Below are 22,997 nucleotides of genomic sequence, written 5' to 3'. Positions count from 1 at the left end.
TTTTAACAGCTTTCCCTGAAGTGTCTTAGTGCTTACTTGGATGGCTCCCAATGCTTGGAAATACTGCAGATCTCTAGGAATTAGATGGGAAAAGATGCTGAAGCCATGAGAAAGGCAAAAGAAGGTGTAAATCTGCAGACTTACAGTCATGGACATTGTGGCATGTTCTCCTCTCTTCAGGTTTCAGGTCCACATGGCACAAGCTGCTGACCTGGTCGTCGTTGGTCAAACACTGCACTGAGCGGTGCATGACCCCAGCTCCACAGGTGACAGAGCACTGTGGGACACAAGACAGAGATTCCTGCTTTATCTCAAGGGTTTATGGGCTCCAGAAGAAAGAACAGAGACAGATGGCTTCCCTTGTATCAAGAGACAGCAGCAAAGACTTCAATCCTGTCAAGTGTTCAAACACAGGCTCAATTTTAATCAAATGAGTAGTCCCTTCGGTAATTAATCCCTTCCTTATTAACATTGATTACTTCAAGACTACCATACTTTGCTCGGTGTTTGCACACTTTGCTGGATGAGGCAGTTGGTTAAAGAGAACCATGTGCTCAAGTGAAATTGTTTTTTTTTCATATTAGGAAGACTGCTGTTTTCCATGCAAATTGCACCAAAAAAATGGACCCTCAAAATCTTCTCTCCCTTCACCTGCTGGGAAAATGTCTACATCTGTGCAAACACTGGGTCATCCTCAAACCATCCAGTCTAAGGGCAATCCTAAGGTTGAAATTACACAAATTGCTGGTGGTACCAAGCAGCAGAGCATCCAGCTACTGAGTGTGGGCTGTGGGAGGTGGGAGCACCTTGCTCCTCCAACCACAACTTGTTCTTTCAAGTACTTGAGAAATGAAAATCAGCTCTTTCTACAGCTACCAGGTTAGGCTGTAAAGAAAATGAAGTTCCTCATCCATTTAGAAATTATTATTCTAAAGGAATACACCATGAAGAAGACGGTCTTCAATGGCTCATGGTATTCATAGATTGGGCATTTACTCTTTATCAAGTCCAGTTCCATAAAATTTAGCTGAAGCACTGAGTAGGACTCTCCCTGTCCATCAAAGGTGATGGCATTTTACATTAAATCCCTTTCAAAATCACAGCTGACAAGGGTCATGGCACTTGGTGGTCACTGGGACATTCAGCAGCTCAAAGTGAGGAGAAAGGTCTTGCTCTCTGAAATGAGTGCTCATTGCTGTGAAGTTGGATTAATGAGTTGAGTATTTTGCACTTAAATTCTGAGGGAAAATACCAATTAATTGAGGCTGAGCTCTTTGCTATAATTCCTCTGTGCTGACTCACAGGGAGGATCTGAAGCTTCCTATGGGGCAGGAGGAACTTAGGTTTCATATGGCTTTTCCAGTTACTGTGACAACTTCTGCTACGTTTTACTTGGCCTGACACTCATCACCTTGTAAAGGTTTGACAAATTCCTACAAATGCCTGAGCTGGGTTAATAAATCAAGTTTATGGGAGAAACATCACATTTCAAAGAATGTCAGAAGCCCTAAGAAGTGAAATGTTATCACCTTAACTAAAATTTGATCTTGTAGTTCAGGTCCCAGAAGAGGCTCAACACAAATAACTTTAGCAGAAAGGCCAGGTTCTTTCCCCTGACCTGTCCCAGCATTTGTGAGAAGGAGGGGAAGGAAAAAAACAAGAAAAAAAATCATTTTAAAGCTCAAATGACCAGTGTTTCAGCCTAATGCTGGCTCCCAAGTCTTTCTCATACATGTGGTCAAGTGGGATCAACTGCAGTTGCCAGTGACCCACCAATCCTTCTAGCAGTTGGCTTTCAAACCCTTGTTTTCTGCAACGACCCCACTCTCTGACTAAGCACTCAGCATGGCCATCAACACGGCCACAAATGTTGGCTACCTCCCAATTTTCATGAACAACTCCACTTGTAGCTGCTGGGACTGCCCCATACAAAGGGGAAGTATGAAGCCCTACACATACCAGGGCTACAGTCTGAAGTATGAAGCCCTACACACACACCATGCCTGCTGCTGCACCAGAGTATTCCATGCATTAATTTAAGCATCTCTAAAACATTCCCCTGCCAAACCTTCAGTCTGTGTCTAAAAAAAACCCCAGGTTGTTCCAGCCTTTTTGGCCAAAAAAGAAGTTTGCCCGACTTACGCTTCCCCAGTTGCCGACGCGCCAGGAGGCCGAGATGGGGCACTCTCCGAGGTAGCAGGGCTGGATGTTGGGGGGCTGTGTGCCAGGACAGTTGACCATGTTCTGGTAGCCATACTCGTAGTGGTCCTTCCCAGTGTAGATCTCACTGCAGGACACCAGGCGCTGCCTGTATCCCTTCCCACATGTGACGGAGCACTGTGGGCACAGCAAGGACCGGTGAGCACCACCTGCTTCGGGAGGGCTGCCCAAAATGGGAGGGGAGGAAACCAGGCCTGACAGCTTTTAGCCCAGGAAACTGATTCAAGAGATCACTGGTATCTATTTAAGCCAGTCATGGATATTTTAAGTGGCTACTACAAGTCCAGGACTCCAGGATCTACAGCAGCTCCAGGACTCCCTGCTCCAGGCTGGCTCCTGGCCATGTGCTATTTCTTCCCAAGCACAAAGAAAGGAGCAGAAGATCCATGGGAATTCGAAAATGCCTCTATTAGTTGTTTTTGTTTGGTGTGGTTTTTTTAATCATGGGATACAGAGAGATAGAAAGTGGTCAAGGGTTGACCCTGAATTGCAGGTACTTGTCAGCAACTAGAAGAAGAGAACCAGAACAACAAGAAGAATGCAGAGAACCAGAAGAACCAGCAACCAGAAGAATGAGAAATTCTTCATTGTAATTAGAGGATAAACAGCACTTCTGCCTTCCTCATCAAAGGGCTGAGTGGGACCTGGGAGAGCGAAACTCTGGCTCTGTAAGCTCTCTTCACCTCTCTGTCTTCATGGGTCTGAGTGCTCCCAGGTGGTCTCCCACACATTGGGGGTGGGTAGAGGGTGCCTGGGCAAGGAGCAGCCAGAGCTCCAGCTTGACAGGCATCTCAATATTTCTCTTAAGAAACCATTCAGGAGACCAGGCTGCTCTGAGATATTCTCATGTCTCCACATTTCTCCCTCCTTGCACTATCTCAGGTGGCTTGGCTCTCCTTCCCCTCAGTCCTGCCGTGTTTTCTTTTTTCCCTTTTCTTGTTCTTTCTCTTTAATCAGTGCTGTGTCAGCAGCTGCCTTGTCATTTCCCTCTGCTGTTTCTCCAACTGGAAAGTAATCCTTCACTGGCTGCAGAAGGAAACAGGCTGAGATTAGCCCGTGTCCTCCCGCATGCGGCGCCCACTGCAAGGAAAGCTCATCTATTTTCTCTTCCTCCCAGCTGTGAGGGTGAATGTCCTGCCTTCCCTCACTCTGGGTCCTTGCCCCTGCAAAGACAGCACTGAGGAAGGATGTGCCCCCATGGTCACCTCCAGGCTTGCCTCTCCCCCATGATGCACATCTGGACCCTTATACAACTCACAGGGCCCCAGAGCCCCCAGGGAGTGGATGGGAATAAAACCAATTAATTAAATAAATGAAATAAACCAGCAGAAAACCAAAGAGGGTGCCTGCTGAATGCACTGTGCTTTGGAAGAAAATTGCCTCCAGATAATATTAGCTAGAACCCTGAGCACGCTGCTTTTAGTCTTTAATACCCTGGTTGTCTCCCACAGCACAGCTCCTTTCTATCCAACAGGGAGACTGCACACCGAAATAAACCAAAAAATAAGAATTAAAACCCAGAGGGCTGCCTTGCCACTGCTGACTGATTTGGGTTGCAATACCTCAGCAGGGGCAGTGTTGAGAGGAGGAGAGGGATGCAGGGATGGGGCCTCACCTCTGACCACTCTCCCGTGATCCAGATGTACTCGCAGGGGGGCAGCACGCAGCTCTGCACCTCGGGCGGGCGCTTGCTGGCCTCGCAGTGGCCGCTGCTCTGCAGCTGCTCCTTCTCATCCACACAGAACACCTCGCGGAACCGCGACGCTTCCCCGCACGTCTTCGTGCACTGCGTGCAACAAACAACAGCTCAGGCAACCCTGGGGGACTCCAGGGAATGAACCCACACCCAGAGCGAGCTCTCCTCCCAGCAGCCCCTGCAAGCTGGCACTGGTATCACCTGGGGGAAAATTTTTCACCAGGACCCTGCTGTGCCACATGCTGCTGCCTGTGACAAACTGCTCCTGACCTCTGGAGGTACTAACCCACATCCCCAGGAGAGAGGAGAAACCATGGTAGCAGGTATTAGGATGGGGCAGATGTGGGGTCCAGCTGTGGCAGGATCAAAATATGCAGGGTTGGGCATGCTGGGCCAGGAGATAGGGCCAACCCCCATCATTTCAGCCCCTAGTGAATACAGCTGTTTGGAGAATGACAACTCAACCATCGCCCTTGCAAAATTCACACTGCTACACCTCTGGCTGTTGTTGGTGTTGGGGGGAGCTCCTTCCCTAGCTCACTGCTTTGGCATGGGGCACACATAATCATAGAATCATCATAGAGTAGTTTGGGTGAAAAGGACCTTAGAGATCATCTCATTCCAACCCCCTGCCATGGGCAGGGACACCTTCCACTAGAGCAGGTTGCTCAGAGCTTCACCCAGCCTGGCCTCGAACACAACTCTACAACCACTGCAGTGGAGGCAGCCCTGCAGGTTTATTCTCTTTTAAACACTGCTCCTGCCTGATATTAAGAGCAACCCATGCCAGACAAGTACAACTGCTCCCCAGGTCCTTCTGGAGATTTCAAGGACTCAGTTCTTTCTCTCCTTGTCATGGAAAAATGAGCCTGACTATGAGGCTGTGTTTCTGGGAGTGAGGCTGTCCTTGGAGAGTATCTTAGAAAAACACATAAAACAAACTAAATCAGTGGAAGAGCAGCTGCCTAGATAAAACCCTATTTTCTTTTAGTTATTGCCTGTAATGGACTTCTAACACTTTCAACTAACTGGATTAACGAGGAGAAAAATGCATGAAAATAATCATTCTATAGAACATGTAGGAAATGTCTTCCCTTTAAGGAAAAGGATAAAACATCCAATCAGACCATCCCTATCTGTACAGAAACACCACTTGAAGCTACCTAGGCTTGGAACACTGTGCCAGTTTAATCTAGTTAGAGTCTTACCCTCCAAACATCATTTCCAGCCTCCCTGAAGCAACTCCTGTTCTCCTGGCTCGCCAACATTAGGAAGATATTAGTGGGTTCAGCTAATTGCAAAATGCAGGCACTGTTATGGCCCTGTTATGGCCCTGTTACTGTAATTGGCTGTCAGAACCAGGGTTGTAAATTATTTGAGAATACTGAAAAATCAGATCAGTCTGTGGCAGCAGCAGCAAACCAGGAGAGCAGCAGTGAGCACAACATCATGTTGGGTGTATATATTTATAACTGGGGCAAAGTGGAAAGGGATGGGGAAGGAGAGGCAGCTCCACAAAACAGCATTTATTCCAAAGGAATAACTTAGGAGCTCTTAGGCAACAGTCAACATTGCAAAATCTGCAGTCTGCCAGAAGACCCCAAGGGCTTTGTGTGCTTTCAACCTTATTTACTCTCTTGCTTTGAGTCCTTGGAGTGGAAGCTCCTTCTAGGTCTGTGCTGAAACATGGCAATCCTACAGGGGTTGGAGGAATTTGCTGGAGTGTGATTTCCCCAGAAAGCAAACTAAGTGAGCTATATTTGCCCATCTCTGATTATCTCCCTATTACATAAGTAAAAACTGAAAGGGGGTCATTGTGTGTGAATATGGCACCACCACAGCTCCATCATCAGGGAGCTTCCCCGACAGCTCTCCAGGCACCTTTTGGGGCAGCCTGAACCCCGACCTTGCTGCTCAGTGGGAGTGGGGTCACAGGATGCTCAAAGCTTCCCTCCTCTCTGCTTTGGCATTTTCCAGCCCAGCAAGGGGTCAACAATAAAGAGTGAATCCTTCCATGGTCCCTCACAGCCCAAGGAGGCACCTTGAAAGGAGTGGGAAGAACCAAGCCTGATTTTGTTTCATCCCCTTAATTTATATTTCAGACTAAATTTGCAAAGTACATTGGCTCATGCTTCACTTTAAGAGGGTGAACCATGTCTATGCCATCAAGACATCTTCTAACAGTGGCAGTGAAGAGCCCATCAAAAGCCCATCCTTGTTTAAATCATTACTTGCTGATAAAAGACTGACACTCCCAAGCACAGGCCAGCCTGATTTGTGCTTGTCTGCAAATAACAGCTGTGTGGCCAAATAAACCTGAGCCAGCTCTGTGCATTTTGTCATCATCAGAAATTGAAAGTTTGGTTATTTGTATTTTTAAGGGTAACTGGCAATTAAAATAATCCCACTGAAATATTAAACGAGGCTCAAAGACAGTGAGACCATCATAAATTAAGTCAAAAAGAAACACTGCAGAGGTTCCAATCAGCCACCCCAAAGTTCTAAGACATTATTCATGTAGAAAGCAGACAGTTCAGCTAGCATGGAAAGGCTATTTTTCCTTTTAATGCAGTGACAGATTTTGCATGAATTCTCATGTTCAAAATTGATTTAAATCACACAAAACAGTGGGGCCAGGCTATAACAGCTATTGATAGCAAAATCTGAAAACAGGTCAGGCATTTGACAATATTTGTCTCTTTTGCCTCATTTCCCAAATTCTGAACTATTTTCCTGGCAGATCAAATTAAGGATCATTTCAAGCACTTCTAAAACTGCTTTAGAAGAGCAATAATAATAATTAAAACAACCTCAAAGGCATTGCTTTGCAAAAGCATTGATTTTTTTCTTCTTTTTTTTTAAAATAACAATCTAACACTGAGATGAAATATACCCCCCCCCATGCCATGAATGCTTGAAACATGCCTTGGGTAACTCTGCAATTCAAATCAGGCAAGGATGGCTCAATTTCCTCCAAAAGACAAATGTCAAAGATTCAGGAGTTGCATGGCAGCTTCCAGAGCCATGCATTGTCCTTCCACAGAGGCTCATATTAAAAGAAAAAAAAAAAAAACAACTTTCTTTCTCTCAATTTTCCCTTTTTCTTTGTGACTCTAGTCTGAGTTCTATTTTGACATTAGCAAGGCTCCTTCTATTGACTTTCTTCTCCCTGGTGAGGGCACTGAGAACAGGTGATTAATGGTGATACACCAACAGAGCAGTAAATGGTTTCCAGTAAGTTTCATATTCCTTCTCATTGTCAAGACAACACTTTTTCTTCTAAACAACACAAGTACAACAACAAAAAGGAACAATTAAAAAACCCAAACCCTCTTGAGAGATCCCCTTTAAAGATAAGACATCAAGAACAAGACAGCACTGAGATGTTATTTATATCCTGCCTTCCCTGTCAATTAGGGTTCATTGCTGCTCCCTGCTCAGAGAATATCAATGCAATCTGTGCCTCCTCATGGACACTGCCTATTGCTGGGGGGGAGGTTCCATTCTTTTTTTTCACTGTGTGCACCAAAAGAAAATAAGAAGTGCTTGGAAGAAATGCTTGGAATCAGCCAAAGGGGCAAGCTCACATTGCTCCTGCATTTTCCTATTCATGGTTACTTATGAATACTTATGAGGGTGAGGAAACCTCCAGTCCATCCTCTTAGCAAAGCTCCTTTGGGGAAAAAACAAAACTCCACAATATGTTCAAAATTTGCCCAGTGCAATGGGGAGTCCTGGATAACTTCAGAAAACACCAGTGTTTGTATCCTATCAAAGACTCAGAAGGGTGGGGGCAGGCGCCTCTCCAAAATGTTTTGAGACGTTGCAAAAATAAGGGAGAGAGGGCTAAACTTGATTCAAAGTTGTACTTGATGATTTTGGAGGTCTTTTCCAACTTACTTATTCTAAGATTCTATGAAAGAATGGGGCAGGAGCTGTTTCTTTCCAGGGCTGATTACAGCACTAGGTAAGGACTTGCAGTACATGCTGTTTAGTGACCTCTTTGCTGCCTTTAAATTTATTAGCTGAAAAAGTTAATGGGCTCTGTAAAACTAAAACTAAAACTGCAATGAAGCTGCTGGAGCCCCCTCAGCTGTTCCTACATTTCCTTTACAGATGTTTCCATGTGGTACCACTGTGTGACCAGCCTGGCTTTGCCTCCTGCTGCTTCCCATCACATTTCCCTGTGTACTGGGAAGCAGCTGGGAAAGGGCACAGCCCCCTCTGGCCTCCTGCACTCGTGGCTGGGTTACACAGGATTATAAACCCAACTTCCCAGCACTGCTGAGATTGGGGAAATGAACATAAACTTGTGTGTCCTGTTCCCATCAGGCTGAGGTACCACATGCAGGGGCTAAAAATGGAAAAAAACAGAATGAAAAGAATAATTTTGGTGTCTGAAGTGCCTCTGCCAAAAACTTCTGTGCATCTGAAGGCTGACACAGCACCCTCTTGGCAGTGCATGGGAGGGCTCCTTCTGCTCAGAATCTCCTCATCCTCCTACCACCCACCAGCCTTGAGGCCACTCATGCCCACACTGCAGGAGAGTTGGAGTCACTCCCTAAACCACTGGAGCAACATCTTTATCCCCAGTTTCAGTCTCGGGAGCTGTTTTTGATGGGAACTGATCCTGGTCACACAGAAAAGTATCATCGCTCACAGAAGACTTGATCTCATGGACTTGATAAAAGAGCCAAGACTGGGAGCTCAGTGGAAGGATAGGGATGTCAGATGGAGCTGGGGTAACGGGGCAGGAAAAAGGGAATTACCACTGCTCCCTAACTCCTCCAGGCACTGGGCTCAGGCTGGAGCAGCACAGCAGGGCTCTGTCTCCTGGAAGAGATCCAAATCCGCCCTACCCAAGACCTGCTCAGTATTTGCATAGGACCCAGCCAAACACAGGCCAGCAGAAGCAATAAATTAACCCTACAGAGGCATTTCTCTGCTCCCCCTTTCAGCCAGCATGCATAAACCATGAACCTTCCCTCTACCTCTTTTTTTTTTCTTTTTTTCAATCCCAGGTTGCAACCCAAACACCCCGAGCCTCCGGCAGCGCTCCTCGGCCTCCAGCATCACGGCACGCCTGAGAGCACAGAGCTGGGAGGAAGGGAGGAAGGGAGGAAGGGAGGAAGGGAGGAAGGAAGGAAGGAAGGAAGGAAGGAAGGAAGGAAGAAGGAAGGAAGGAAGGACAGGAAGGAAGGAAGAAGGAAGGAGGAAGGAAGGAAGGAAGTAGTGCAGTCAGGCCTTACTGCCGTGCAGTCCTTACTTCCGTGCATGCCTTAAGGCCTGCCGTTACGTACCGTCCGTCCGGCCTTCAGTCCTTCAGGCAGCCTTTAAGGCAGACGGAAGGAAGGAAGGAAGGGGGGTCCCTGCCATTCTTACCGCCTGCCATTCCCCGGCCGCCCAGCGGTGCGTGGGGCACGGGGGGAGGTGACAGTCCCGCTGCGGAGGCGGCCGGCTGGCCGGGTCACACTCGGCCTCCTTTGGGCTGCTGCTGTGGCACTGCACGGAGCGGCGCTGGACGCCCCGGCCGCAGGACACCGAGCACTGCAGGGAGGGACACAAGGTGAGTGGAGCTCCCCATCACAGCCACCGTGCTGAGTTCAGGGGCTTCGGTCTCTGCTCTGGGCTCTGCAGCATCGGTAGCGATCATTAAAGATTCTCCTTAGTTATAAGATTCTCTTTAGTCATATATACTAATGATGTTTCTAGCAAAAACCTAAAATTTTGGGATTTGAAAACAAGGTAGCGATGCTCTGTCAAACTTCCAAGTGAGGCTTTTCATTGTGCAAGGGAAAACTGGGAATCTGAAGCCAGTGTGAATATTTGTCGTTGGCTTCAGTGGGGTCAGGACTTCCTGGACAGGATTTTTAATGAAAAATCTGTTTTTATTGCAAAACAGCATCTCTGCTAAACCACCCTGACATGCCAGAGGTGGCCAGGCTCTGAGATTTGCTCTGAGTATTGTTTCTCAGGCACTGGTTCAAAAAAGTAATAGTTCAAAATACATCAAATGCCACAAATAGAGTGGGCTTTAATGAAAAGCAAACTTGGATTCTGTAGAAGAAAGTGTGTAGCTGTAGAGAGGGAAAGGTGTGATACAGCTGGGATTTCTTTCAGCATGCATCTAAACATGCACATGCACCAAGGCAGGGAATACAGTTAGTTTTTGAAAAGAAATGTCCTTTTGAAATTAACTGCATTTCACATTTCCTTCATTACACTGTGGGCACATTTCTCCCAACTTCAAGGCATAGCAACAAATGCCTGAATTTTTCTGTTTCTTAGACATCTTTAAATTATTATCTATATTGCAGTATTATTAACAGCTTATTTTTTCTTTCACGCAACATTTCTTAGCATTGTGACTGCACACTAACATCTTTAGCAGTACTTAATATTCCCCTGGAACAGATTCCTCCTGGCTAGACCTTAAAGTATACTATACAGATTTGGAATAAAGAGAATTTGTATTTGTAGAAGAAAGTGCATAAAAATAAAGATATGTATTAAAAGCACAGCTGAATTAACAACTAATATTAGTTATTTATAACAACTAATATTACTTATTAATGTATCAGGAACTAAGAAAATAAGTTTACAGCCTGTTATTGCAAGGTCCACTAAAATGAGCTTTCTTAATGCAGGGAATTGAGTGGTCCCTAATGGGGAAGCAATTCCCTCTTCTGTATTCCTCCATAATGCTCTTTGCTTTACTATCCAAGTGCCCCATAAAGCCAAGAAAACCAGAGAAAAGCTGACTGTGACTATTTGTCTGGCTTCAGATATTCAGAGGAGGATGGGAGTATTTTTGTGTAGCTTTTGAAAGCAGCAGTGGGATTTCTGTCACTAGTGATGCAAATGCTTCCCATATGCTGCTGCTTCCCTGGGATTAACAGTGCTCTTTGTCCTACACATTCCATAGGGGACTCTTAAACTGAATAAAGGCACAAACTTAGAGAAACATACACACCAGGATGCCTCCCATGCTCTAGGATATCTTTTGAGTTGCATTTATCAATAACATAAAAAGCCCAAGTGTGGATAAAAGAGCATAAGTGGCTTCTTCATGGGGGGCTGCACTGTGTGTGACACCTGGGTCTGGGGAGAAGATGGTCCCTGGACTGTTCCAGAAACTCCACCTGATGCTCTGCCTGTGTTTTTAAAACAGGGCTGGATTTCAGCCTGTAGCTGAAGTATGCAAATACCAGACAGCAGAATAAATATTGGTATTTTTGTTAAAAGAAAGGTAAATGGCCATAATTGACACCACTTAGGAGAAACAAACACATTAAATCTGATATTTCAGTGCAGTCATAAACACACTTAAAACTTGGAGAAAAAGCCTTTTTAGAGATATATCAAAAATGCTTTGCTCCAGGGAAGTGGGTTCTTAACAATCTAGAAAAGAACTAACCGTGTTCTGAATACAAAACATCCAAAGAGAAAAAAACCTAGGATTGGAGCACCAGCACAGCCAGTGTCCAACTGAGATTGATTTTTAACCATTCCTGTATTTTTTGATCTTTATTTCCTCAGTAATTCCTTTTCCAGAAGGCAAAAACCCCCAACACCTACCTAAAGGTATATGCAATGGGTTCTGTGCTTATATAGTGACACAAGGATGCACTTTTATGGGAGAACCTTGCCTCATTTCTCATGCAGATTTTTGCTGGTTTATTCAGGAGAAAAAACACAGCAGCTCAGCTTTGGGATTAACATTCTGAGACAATTACACTGTCAGAAAGTTAGGAGGTTTTATGGATAATATCAAAGTGGAAACTGATCATGGTTCCTATTTGCAACAGTGGCACTGGTGATAGGGAAAGTTACATGGAGTTATCATGCCCAACTGATACCCTGATCTACTGTGTATTCAGAGCACCAAACCTGTGTCTGTTTCATGCTCTTAAGGAGAAGCTCAGCACCTAAATCCAGCTTGGCTCCAAGGCATGAAACCTCTGGCAAAGCCCTGAACACCCCTTACAAGGGATCCAGAACCAGCACTCCCAACCTGTGACAGCCCCAACTCTTCATCTATCACAGGCAAAAAAAATGCTGCCAGCACCAGTGAGGCTCAGAGATCCATGTCACAGCATCTGACAGGGCTTTAAAAAGCCCAATTTGACATTGTAGCATAAGTGTTTCTACCCCTTTACTCTCTCCCCAAGCAAGATGCTGGCTGGCTGAGCACATTCTGCATGATGAATCTGGGCTGAGAAGCTACTCCTGGACAAGCCTGTTTTTAGCCTTATCATTAGCATACAAATATTCCTTAATTGCCTGGTCATGAGAGATTACCTTAGACCATAAATCACCTCATCCTCCTATTAACTTGGGTTTCTTTCTCTAGTTGCATAAAATTAATATCCATGACGCAGTGGAAAGCTGAGAATTTTGAACCACTTACTTTTACCAATTAGTATTAGTGTATTTTAGTGCAATTGACAGACCATTACATTATTATGTTTACAGTTATTAGTAAAAACTGCTTTCAGGAGTAGTCACTTAAATAAGGTGCAAATTGGATACCAAAAGTCTGTCTAATGGCCTTGCATTTCATTTTAGTCTGCCTCCTGTGTAAAACTGAGGTTTCAGTCCTGAAGGTAATAAAGCTAATAATATTGACTTAATTTCCAGTATGGGAGCAGTGCTGTGGATTTCACAGGCTGGATGCTCCTATCCTCAGGTAAAGAGCCCAGACCTTGGTAACTGAACCATGGAGGGTGAACAAGCACTTAAGTCCCTCACCCACATAATGGTAAACACTCCTGTCCTGTGAATCCAAAAGTAAGGATTGAGAAAAAAAAACTAATACAAGTCTGAGAACAATCATAGATTATTAATGGGTTTATTGACCTTTTTATTAGTGGACATTAATCAACAGCATGCTGTCCTAGTCCTAACATTTGCACGTGTGCCTGTAGCACTGTGAATGGTTCCAGGGAACTGGAATACCCCAAGAATGGGTGTTTTGTACCTAAATTTGGAAGACAGAATGCAAGGGAACACGGTGTTTTACAAGTTAACAGTTCATTTAGTCTGGGATTTTCAATAATTCCTCTGATTAGCATGCTAATGAGGTAGAGGGAAAAGAAAAGTTCAGAGTTAAAAATGTGATGCAGCAGATTCAAGGTGATGACAAAGACATTATTCTCAGGAAAGCAAGGATTCAAGGTATGCTTTCAGCAAGCAAGAAGTTTAATAACTCAAAAGACTTTTTCATTTCCAGCAGCCTCTGCTCTATGCATCACTATCTGACTTTTTAACAAGGGAAAATCAGGCAATGAGTTTATTTCTCAAAACTAAGGAAGATTTTACTTGAGTTATGATATCTAAATTATATTAAAAACATGAGTAAATAGTAGATTCTCTTTAATATTATGTACTAATGACGTTTCTAGCAAAACCCTAAAATTTTGGAATTTGAAAACAAGGAATTTGCTTTCAGATAGACACCAAAATCAAGCTGCCTAGTTTTCAGCTGGTACAAATCTGTGCTGCTCCACTGCTGTCCATGAAGCTGCACTGTTTTACACCAGGATCTGGCCCAAACCTTTACCCTGAATAATTCATGAGGACAGAAGTGATTAGAAAACCAGGCTCTAACCAATTGGATGGAGGAAGAATACCAAAAGGTGCAAAAGGGTACAAGATGTCTCACCTGGCCCCAATCTCCTGCTTTCCACTTCGGACATCTGCCCCCTCTGCATTTCTTTTGCACGTTGGGCTTAGCAAGGTGTTTACAATTCTCTTCTTCTACATGCCTCCCTTCCTTTGACAAACAGAACACACTGCGGTGCTTTTGGCCCCTTCCACAGGAGACAGAACACTGTAAATATAAAGTAATAACAGATCAGCTTGCACACTCATACAGGGGCCATGGCTACCCAGGGCATTTTCTTTTAGCTGGACCAAAAAGCACCTCCCCAAGTCCCCAGTAGGCTACAGAAAACTTGAGGGGAGTGCAGGCACTTAATATCGTGTGATATTCTTGGTCAAAGCCCCAAAAAATGGCAGTATCAAAATAGAGAAAACAGCTGACATTCAGCAGGGATAACAGCCTGGATTCCTGGCATTGCTCCAGTCCTTTCAAAGGAGCAGAGTCATCTTACAGGGATCAAGGCAGGAGCCCTCAGTATCTACTTAGAAGAACTTGAAAGGAACCATTTCCATTTACCTTGGTACAAAGGGATGTCAAATATTGGTAAATCAGGAGGGTAAAGTGTGCTCTGCACCTTCACAGAGGGAAATAACTGCACAAAGGACAAGGCAGAAAAGTGCAGCATTTTCTTGTCCTTGGTACAAAAGCTCATGTTTGTTTTATCAGTGTAGTCTGACTTTTCTTTTTTCCTTCACTAAACAGACTGAAACCAGGACATGTTCATCCTTAAGATTTATGCATTTTGAAAACAACTCAGAAGGTGGCAAGAAGGCAGAGCCTGGAGAATCAAAGCAAAAAGCAAACCAGCAGGTATGTTAGCTGCAAGCTTTGTAGTGAAGCAACTAATTTCAACCTCCCTCTGCAGGTTCACTGAACTTTTTCAAATGTGACCACTTCTGGCATGCAAACCCCAAGCAACTTCACTTTGATTTCAGATTAGTCTCCTCCAAAGATTTAGGAATCAAAGGGGTCTGGAATCACGACACGAATTTAATATGACAGTTTCATGTAGAACAAGCCTCTTACTCAGCATGATGCATCCAGAGACTCAGCTTCCATTTCTTCATTACATGCTACACCATAAGCATACTGGTTTAATCCTTGAGGGCAAACACACTGTTCTAACCATCTCTCCATATAAAATGTTCTGCTTTCTTTTCAGAATGGAGAAAACATGCAGAAATGAGGCTTCAACCTTCATTTTGGAGTCACTCCATCAGTACATTTCCCAAGAAATATATTACAGCTTAAGCTCTTCCCAGCCTATAAATACATTTGAAACCTAAAAAATTTATATATATATAGCAGCTCTGGAAGATCCACTAGAATAGAAATTGGCATATACATTGACACCTGTGAATATTTTATATTACAGCCCTACTTACAGCTCATTCAGCCCACAAAGAATCAGCCAGAGAGCAGTTTCTAAATGGAAAGTTCAGACCAATGTGGAGAGAAATGGATACAGCTCCAAAAACCAGATATTGATGCCTAAAAGCTTGTATAAACAATGTTCTGAAAAAGGCTGTTTTCCTGCTGCAAGAGTGTTACAGATTGATAAAAGATCACTGAGGTCCTGTTGATCAGCAGCTTTAAGAGCCATAAATGATGTTCCTCTGAGAGGCTGAGCAGGGAGAGCTTTCCTGAGCCCAGATCAAGACAGGCCAAAAAACCCAACAAGCAACATCCAACTTTGCACTGAAAAACTGAAGAAATGTTGTCCCTTGCAATAAAATAAACTTCCTTGAGTTACCCAGATCCATAAACTTCACTTCTTTTCTTTAGCATCAACAGAAGAAAGATCGAGCTAATGTCACCCTATTTTTATAAGCCTTCAAATTTCATCAGAAGTTAATTTTTTCATTCTCTCTACTTCTCTCCCCAGGCAATGAAAGCCAGAAGCAAGACAGAAATGTCACATCCTACAAAACCCAGTTCTAAACCTCTAGTAGTTTCATCCACTTACTGTCTTTGGACTAAACACCAACACTGATGCTTAAACAAAAATTGAAGTGTTTCTTGGTAAACAGTCTTCATGCAGGTTATGCCACTTTACTGTGACAGCCAAAGTTAAAGAGTAAATTTACAGCTTAGATCAGGACTCTCTCATGTCCCACATCCTGGGCTGATACAGCCCACAGCATCCTTAATTTTAAAAACACATGGGATGCTACTACTTATCCTAAAGTAAGACTAACCACACTGTGCAACAATGCAAGCACCTTTCTGGGGACCTGAAGCTGGTTGATAAATACTTGACCTCACAAACAATTTGGTCCTGGTTATTTCCAAAGTTATTAGTCCCCTACAAAATGCTTAACTTTGGCATGGAGCCTGATTCTGACATTTATCTCGTGATCCCATGATCAAACAAGTCTGCGTGCAAACCTCGGTGCACTCAGAGGTTGAGGCATAATTTGCTTAATTTTTTTAATACTTAAATGTAATTCCCAAGATGCTGGAATGAATCATTTCTATGTCTGCCTTTAATATAAATCAAATTTAGGCAGCTGTGCATTTTCAGATCTAAACCATCCGTTTGCTTTCATGCACATTTGAGTTATGATCTCATTTGCACTGACAGAAAAGAAAGGTTGAATAATCTAATTTAACCAAGTATCAGAGACTGAAAATTCCTTTGCAAAGAGTCTACTTAATAACTGCCATCTAATTCATCTCAGGTATTCAACTTTTATCTGGCACATAGATTTTAAGCATATGTGAGCCACATGCCAAGCATAATTGAATAGTGGGCTGCATCTCAACACCATGTGAGTCTGGGAAGTTCTACACCCAACTACCCCTATCAGCCTCATCATTTATTTTGGACCCTGGATAAACTTTGCATTTCATTAACAGGATTCTTCATGGCTGCAAAATGCTGCCTGCTTATGGTACCTACCAATAACAGCACCACAATGAGGTAAGCTTTGACCTTGCCTTTCTTAAAACATTTGGCAAAATCACTGGCTTCACATTTCTCTTTTTCTTGAACTTTTTTCCCACACCTCCCCTTAGAAAATGCTTCCAAGTACTGAGGGCAGATGGTGGCTCTCTGGAATAACAGCCTCACCTTATCCAAGGTTTTCTGAGTCAACAGAAAAGCCTCTACAGGTTTTAAGCACCTCTGGGCCAGCCCTGAAGGTGTAGCCAGGTACTGTATGGATTTTTTTCACTAATCAGCTTAGAGTGGAGGATCACATACACTTGGGCATGCCTGTGGTCAGCTTGCCTCTGCCTCCACTCAAGTGTGGGAAAATGCTACCCTGAAAGGCTGTTTACAGCCTGTAATTGAGGCACAATAGCAAATAGCACCCCTGGATGAACCAGGGAGGACAGCCAGGCATGGAGGAGGGTGGGAAAACAACAAATCGTTATGTTCCTGTAAAAAAACCACCAGAAAGTTTGTGGTGCGTAAAATAATAGAGAAACAGTATTTTGAAAAATCAGCTATAGCCATCACTCTAAAACTCTAGTAAGCCTTCCCCTTGTTATTATCTTTATTATCTCCTAAACCCACCAGAGTTGCACCTGGCACTTTACACGGAGAACAATAACAAAAGAACTTTCCTAAGAGCATTAGGATCAAAGCACTTAGCACAGATTTAAGTGCTTTATGTTTATTGCATGATTAGTGTTAACCTGCCAAGAACTGGAGATTGGCATGCTGCTGATATTTTCAAATAAATATATTGCCTAGTTTAAATAAATTCAAGGAAAAAGGTTTAAATAAATACAGCAGAATTATTTCCATATCAAATGTTTCCATAAAGGTCAGAACACGATGCTAAACATCTGCAATGCCTTGCTCTGCTTGTGTTTTTGTTTCCACAAAAAATTTGTTTTCTGTTTCAGAGTTTAGAAGATGATAATTCTGTTTTACCAAGTGTGTGCAAATTGCTTTAAAATAACCCTTTCTGCATTTCCTGATCTCATCGTTTGGGAGATGAGGGTACATCTTGTTCATTAAGACCTCCCTAAAACAGAAAGGCTGCTACTTGATGCATAGGGCTGGCAGCAGAAAAAAAAACCCAGAACATGTTCAAAATCTTTTAAAAATCTGTACAAAATTTCTGGTGAATTTCTGAGAGTGAGGTCAGTCCAGCACCAAGAGGACTGAAGAGCCCTGGGCACAAATGAACAGATCTCAGCAAGAAAAAGGGACCACAGAGCCATCAAGGAGAAATGGAATGACTGCTCCTTGTAAACTTTGTGCACTGAAAGGGCAGCTCCCCAAAGGGCAGAAGGGCACCTCCCAAGCAAGAACCTGGGAACACTCTCCCCCAGAAGTGAAAAGTTGCAGAAAATGTTGTCAGACCACTTTTCAGACCCACCGTGCATCAGCCGACAACGATTTGGGAGGTATTTAAGACAATGAATGCAAGCTGTGGGGATCACCCAATGAATTCCCAAAGATAGGAATGATAGCTCAGAAAGGGCAGGGCTGGGAAGGATTAGACTGAAATGGCTTTATCAGATTCTGCCAGGAGCAACTTTTTGGAGGAAATTAAAATCAATCCTTGTAGATTTAGACTGCCCCACATTAAGGATTTTATGGAAAGTCAGCAGCTGTAAGTAAGCCCTGGTTCACCCTTTCCAACAATCTGAGACAAAACGTGTTGGATGAAATAAAGCAGAAAAGCAACAGAGCCCTCCAATGCTTTACACCCATTTTCCAAGAGGGCTGTGTTCCTGGATGCCAGCAAACTGCTCCAACTAGAAGCAAACCCAACAATGTACCCTCATAGCAACCTTTCAGCAGCCTATTAGTCTGTATCTCCTTTTACTATCACTAACACTGCTGCTGTCAGATACTGAAACCGTATCCTGGTGACTTCTGTACCTCTGAAGTCCCTGAGCACAAAGGACATCAACAGACACATCACCAAGGAAAGCCTGGATCCTTCCTCACCAGCTGAACTTTTACCAGGAATCTTAAAATGTTGGAACCTTTGTGTGCTGTTCAGCAACAGGGGCTCTGTGGCTTCCAAACCAAATCAGCTTCACAACAGCAAGGTATTTCAGCAGGTCATTCCCTTGGCTTCAGCGGGACAGGCTGAAAGCAAGGCTGCAGCACTTCAGGAGATGTTTAGGAAATGTTTATTGCTGCTCTGAAGCCCTGTTTCTCCCACCAATGTGTTTTATCATGGTCTTGTGCCTATCTGCATTGGCAAGGTGAGAAATCCCTAAAATTGGGTGGGGATACATGCAGGGCAGGAGTCACCCAGCTTGGCCTTCCTTTCCTCACAAACTAAGGAGCCATGACTTAAGACACATGGGTGCTGAGTGTGTATGGTCATGGTGATTTTAGCTGGTGCATGGCCAAAAAATACATGTGATTCTTGTACATATGAAAGGAAGAGGTATCTCTACATTTAAGGGAGGGCAAATGGACCAGAGACCTGAACAAAACACCAAAGCACTGCACTGCAGTTTTGAAAGAGGCTTTAGAAGTGTTTCATCCAAACGGACTCCTCAGAGAAATGGGGTGATTGAAAAAAAAGTCACAAACATTAGGGATTTTGGAATGTATAGTCTGAAAGTGTTTGTGAGCATTGTGCAGAGCCCCTGTGGAAGTGTTCTGAGGAGCCCTTTTAGGGCTGTAGCACAGCCCCAAGTCTGAACAGGAACAGGTTTTGCCCCAGTCTTCCCAAGGAGCCCTCACTGCCCTGGGCATGGGCAAGTGGGAACTTCCATGCTGGCCTGCCCTGTCTCTGCAGTACCCACAAGGTCTCCATCCTCCAGAGGCTCTGGTCTTGGCTTGGAGCAGAGGCACAGACCTTCCCAAGTCATTATTGCAAAAGGGAGAAATCTTCTAAAAAAAGAAACTAAATCTTCACCTTCCCACCATCAAACTCAGCTGCAGGGACTGGTGAGTGGCCTCAGATGATGTCTTATAACACATTAAAAAAAAACAAAAAAACAACCCAGAAAAAAAGAGAAAAATTTATCAGAGAAAAGGGTCCAATTTAATGTGTTGCTGCAAGGGAAGAAAGAGCTGGTGTGTCTGGAGCCCACTGCTCCAGCAGAAATTGCCCAGAGGAAAGGATGCTCTTGGGCTCTTTAACTCTTGCAAGATTTAAAGGCCTGAGTGCCAAAGTCAATACAATAATTTCCCCAAGCTGGGAAACCTCACAAGATATATGACAAGAAAGAGGTAACTGCAGCAGCAGAAGCCATGCATCTCCTCTTCTGCAGCATCCACCCAGTAAGCAGCACCTTCTCCCCCTCTTTTCCCTGCCCTGTCACACCACAAAAGAGTTTACCAGGCACAGAAATTAGCTGGGGCACACAAAGCTCTCCTGTGGCTGTGGGCACACAAAGCTCTCCTAAAAGCTGTGTCCCTGTCCTGCTCCACACTATTTACCTTGAACAACAAACAAAAGCCCCATAGAGCCACTGCAGGTCTCTCCAGGGAGGGAGGCAGTAGATGGCTTTTCCTCAAATTAGGAGGAGATGTGTGAGCTCCCTAAGGACACCAATACAGTGGGAGGTGGAAGGTGCTGATGAAACCTATTTTCCATGCTGTGGCACTTCTAGGAGAGTACCAATTGAATCAGCAAGGTGCCTCAGCTAACTGACACTTCATATTTCCAGTGAACAATGGTACTACAATGCCATTTAGATATTCTGTTCCAGAATAGAATTTCTCTGTGTTGGATGTAGTAAAACACAAAGTAAAGAGTTCTCCAAGAAATGTCAGCCCTGTTTCACAGGTGTGCATCACACTGGGGGGTTGTAGGAGCACTGGGCTGCTGCTTGCTCCCCTATTTTATAAAGAATAATCTTGGCTTAATGCACTAGGGATAAATATTGTACATGGTCTTGGGCATCAGACAGATTTTCATCCATGCTGCTGGCTCACTCACCTCCCCTGTGAGCTAATAAAATTAAAATATGAACAGAGGTTTAAGTGTCTTTGGAACAGGACTGACTACACAATTTTTTTCTTAATAACTGCACAAATCAGTCACTGGGCAAGTTAGAAGCTCAGTAAATCTCTTTGTGCCTAATGTCCTTCTTTGTTATACATCCTTGATTCTAAATCCCTAGGATCTGAGCAACAGCAATGATTGCAGTGTGGAGTATAGAGTGTGACTCTGGAGAATGGGCAAAACTGCAGGCAGACTCCCAAACTTCAGCTCAGGGATCTGCCTGAAGATGCTGCATTTCACAGCTCATCCCTGAAGTGTGTTACTGTTTCAAAGTGTCCCTTGCAGTCTAATGCATTCCTGTACTCAGAGCCAGTGCGTTGGGAGACATATTCCCAGCAATTGCCCTTTTAGTTATTGCTTTATTTCTCCTGTGTGGGCCTGTGCAGATGTGCAGGAGAACTGCAGCCAGGGATGGGCCACCCATAAGACAAGGTCTGAAGCCAGCAGCCTCACCACTTCTTGGTTGAGTTTAGGCCTAGAAAATGACTATTTCATTGAGAAAATGTGTAAGGGGGAAGGTGTAAAAAGGCAACCACAGAGGCATGCCAAATGCAGCCAAACAGCCACTGCACTATGGGAGGAAACAGACTGCTCTGAGTGGGAAAGTGCTCTGAGGAACTTGGGGAGAAGATGCACTGTAAAGGGGGCAAAGGCATGAGAAGATTTTAAAGATAGCTGAAAATAACCTTTGTGAATCTAACCACTGGTCCAGCTTCTGTTTGTGCTGGCAGTGGCAACAGGAGAGGTTGTTAAAGGACAGCAGATGAGACCCTCTGCAGCTCCTTGTCCTGTTCCTTCTCCTGCATTTATTCACTGGATTAGGGAGGTCAAAAGGGACATTGCTGACCAGTCCTTTTACTTCTCCATCACACTGAAAGGTCCTGAGGGGTGTAAAGACCAATGGGAGCTTGCAAGGGGGAGGGTGGATTGTAACAGCTGAGCTTTAAGTTGCAGGAAATCAGTTCTGTGAGGAGTTGATCCAGGAATCACTAAGGTGCTGGCTCAGTGTTAAGCACACAGTGCCCCAGGGTGGTCCCTCACCTGCAGGGTGCAGCTGAGGTGCTTCCATGGTTGTTTTCCTGCTAATGGAGCATCAACACCAGCAAAGAGGAGAGAGTGAACTGATTACAAAAGTACACCTGTACAGTTCTCCTTTTTTAAGTAGAATCAGAAAGAGCAATGAAAGATGGTGGTAACAGGCAAAAAATAAAAATGGAAAGGAAAACAAAAATTGGAGATTTTAGGGTAAAAAGAGATGAAAAAATGATGTGACTCTACTGGGCAGCTGGGTACCACTGGCTTTGCCCACCTGTGATTGCCTTGGAGCCACCAGCTGTGAGCACTGAGGTGAGGAGAGAGATGCATGAGCATCCATCACCACTGCCTCAGAGGAGCAACAGGCTGAGACTCTTCAAACAAAACCCCAAGAGCAGTTCAGCAATGCTGCTGTCACAGCAAATTCATTTTCTGCAGAGGAGAAGAAGGGAACAGCAGAGTTATACACACTTGAAACCAAATCTGTCCCTGGCTATCACTTCTGCCTTAGCAAGACCTGACATCCTGCCTGCTATGAACATTATCAGAACAATGACACAGAGAATATTGCTGTTGAGCAGCCTATTTTCAGCCAGCTGCACGGGGAAGGCATTTTGCAAACAACATGTTGGGGCCTTGACAGAATTAAATACACATAACCCAAAGTTTTCACTGACACCAACTTTAAGATTAAAATTCCAGAGTGCCAGCTGACTCACACAGATGTTGGCCAGGCAATTCTTCCCCTTCCCACCCAGTTCAGAGCTCCTTTGCTGCTCTATCCCTGTGTGCAGCCAAAGAGCCTGCAAAGCCATCTATGCCACCAGCTTCCTGCCAAAGGAAACCAATGCTGTCTTAGCCCAAACCTGAACTCACATCCACAATAAGAGAGCTTGGAACTTAGCTGGTAATGTTCTAATTACTTGACAGCAAGCTACTGATTCTTTATTAGAGCAAAAGGCCCTCAAAAACTCTGATACCAGCACCTCTGCCTACAAGATACAGAGCTGGGAAGCACTGAGAGCTGCACAACCACTGCACTAGCAGCTTGAACTTCAGATACCCAAGACTGACAAGTACCTGACAAGGCAGATTACTTTTAAAATTTTAATACTTTTTTGGAAAAAGAAACCAAACAAAGCCCAAATAAATCTAAACCTCCCCGCCCATTTTCCAGAGTTTAAAGTTGAATGATCACTGCCCTGTGCAGTGAAGCCCAAATGACTCACCCAACTGAAGCAGGGTGCTCTAAGATAGAATTGTTTTTACCTTATCTGTGACCATTTCCTAACTTGGAAAGAATGAGAGGCCCACAACAAGTTAATTCAGCATTATTCCTAAATTGTATCAGGATACAGTTGGATATTAAGGCAAACTCAAAATGTCAGAGATGATTGCACAGAGCAAATCTGCTCCAAGACAGGAGCTTTAAGGGAGGTTATGCATA

At 44.2% G+C, this 22,997-nt stretch overlaps 1 protein-coding gene across 6 annotated transcripts in view; it reads right to left on the bottom strand.

Annotated features, from left to right (window-relative positions):
- The window catches only part of ADAMTS9 (ADAM metallopeptidase with thrombospondin type 1 motif 9), a 79,560-nt gene that overhangs the window by 8,545 nt on the left and 48,018 nt on the right, over positions 1–22,997 (bottom strand). For 5 of the 6 annotated variants that reach the window (XR_007778604.1, XM_030227868.2, XM_030227869.2 and 2 more), the window contains 5 exons: positions 13,581–13,748; positions 9,299–9,463; positions 3,836–4,006; positions 2,143–2,337; positions 145–277 (listed from right to left, as the gene is read on the bottom strand). Coding sequence is in view for 5 of the 6 variants with exons in the window: in XM_030227868.2 (XP_030083728.2) it covers positions 145–277; positions 2,143–2,337; positions 3,836–4,006; positions 9,299–9,463; positions 13,581–13,748 (832 nt within the window). In the remaining variant the exon portion in view is untranslated. Of the gene's footprint in view, positions 1–144; positions 278–2,142; positions 2,338–2,639; positions 3,247–3,835; positions 4,007–9,298; positions 9,464–13,580; positions 13,749–22,997 lie in introns of those variants that run through there. The other variant, XM_030227872.2, reaches the window with a different exon arrangement.

Source organism: Serinus canaria, chromosome 12 (assembly GCF_022539315.1).
Source record: "Serinus canaria isolate serCan28SL12 chromosome 12, serCan2020, whole genome shotgun sequence".
NCBI lineage: Eukaryota > Metazoa > Chordata > Aves > Passeriformes > Fringillidae > Serinus > Serinus canaria.
This window is presented reverse-complemented; position numbering and strand designations above follow the sequence as displayed.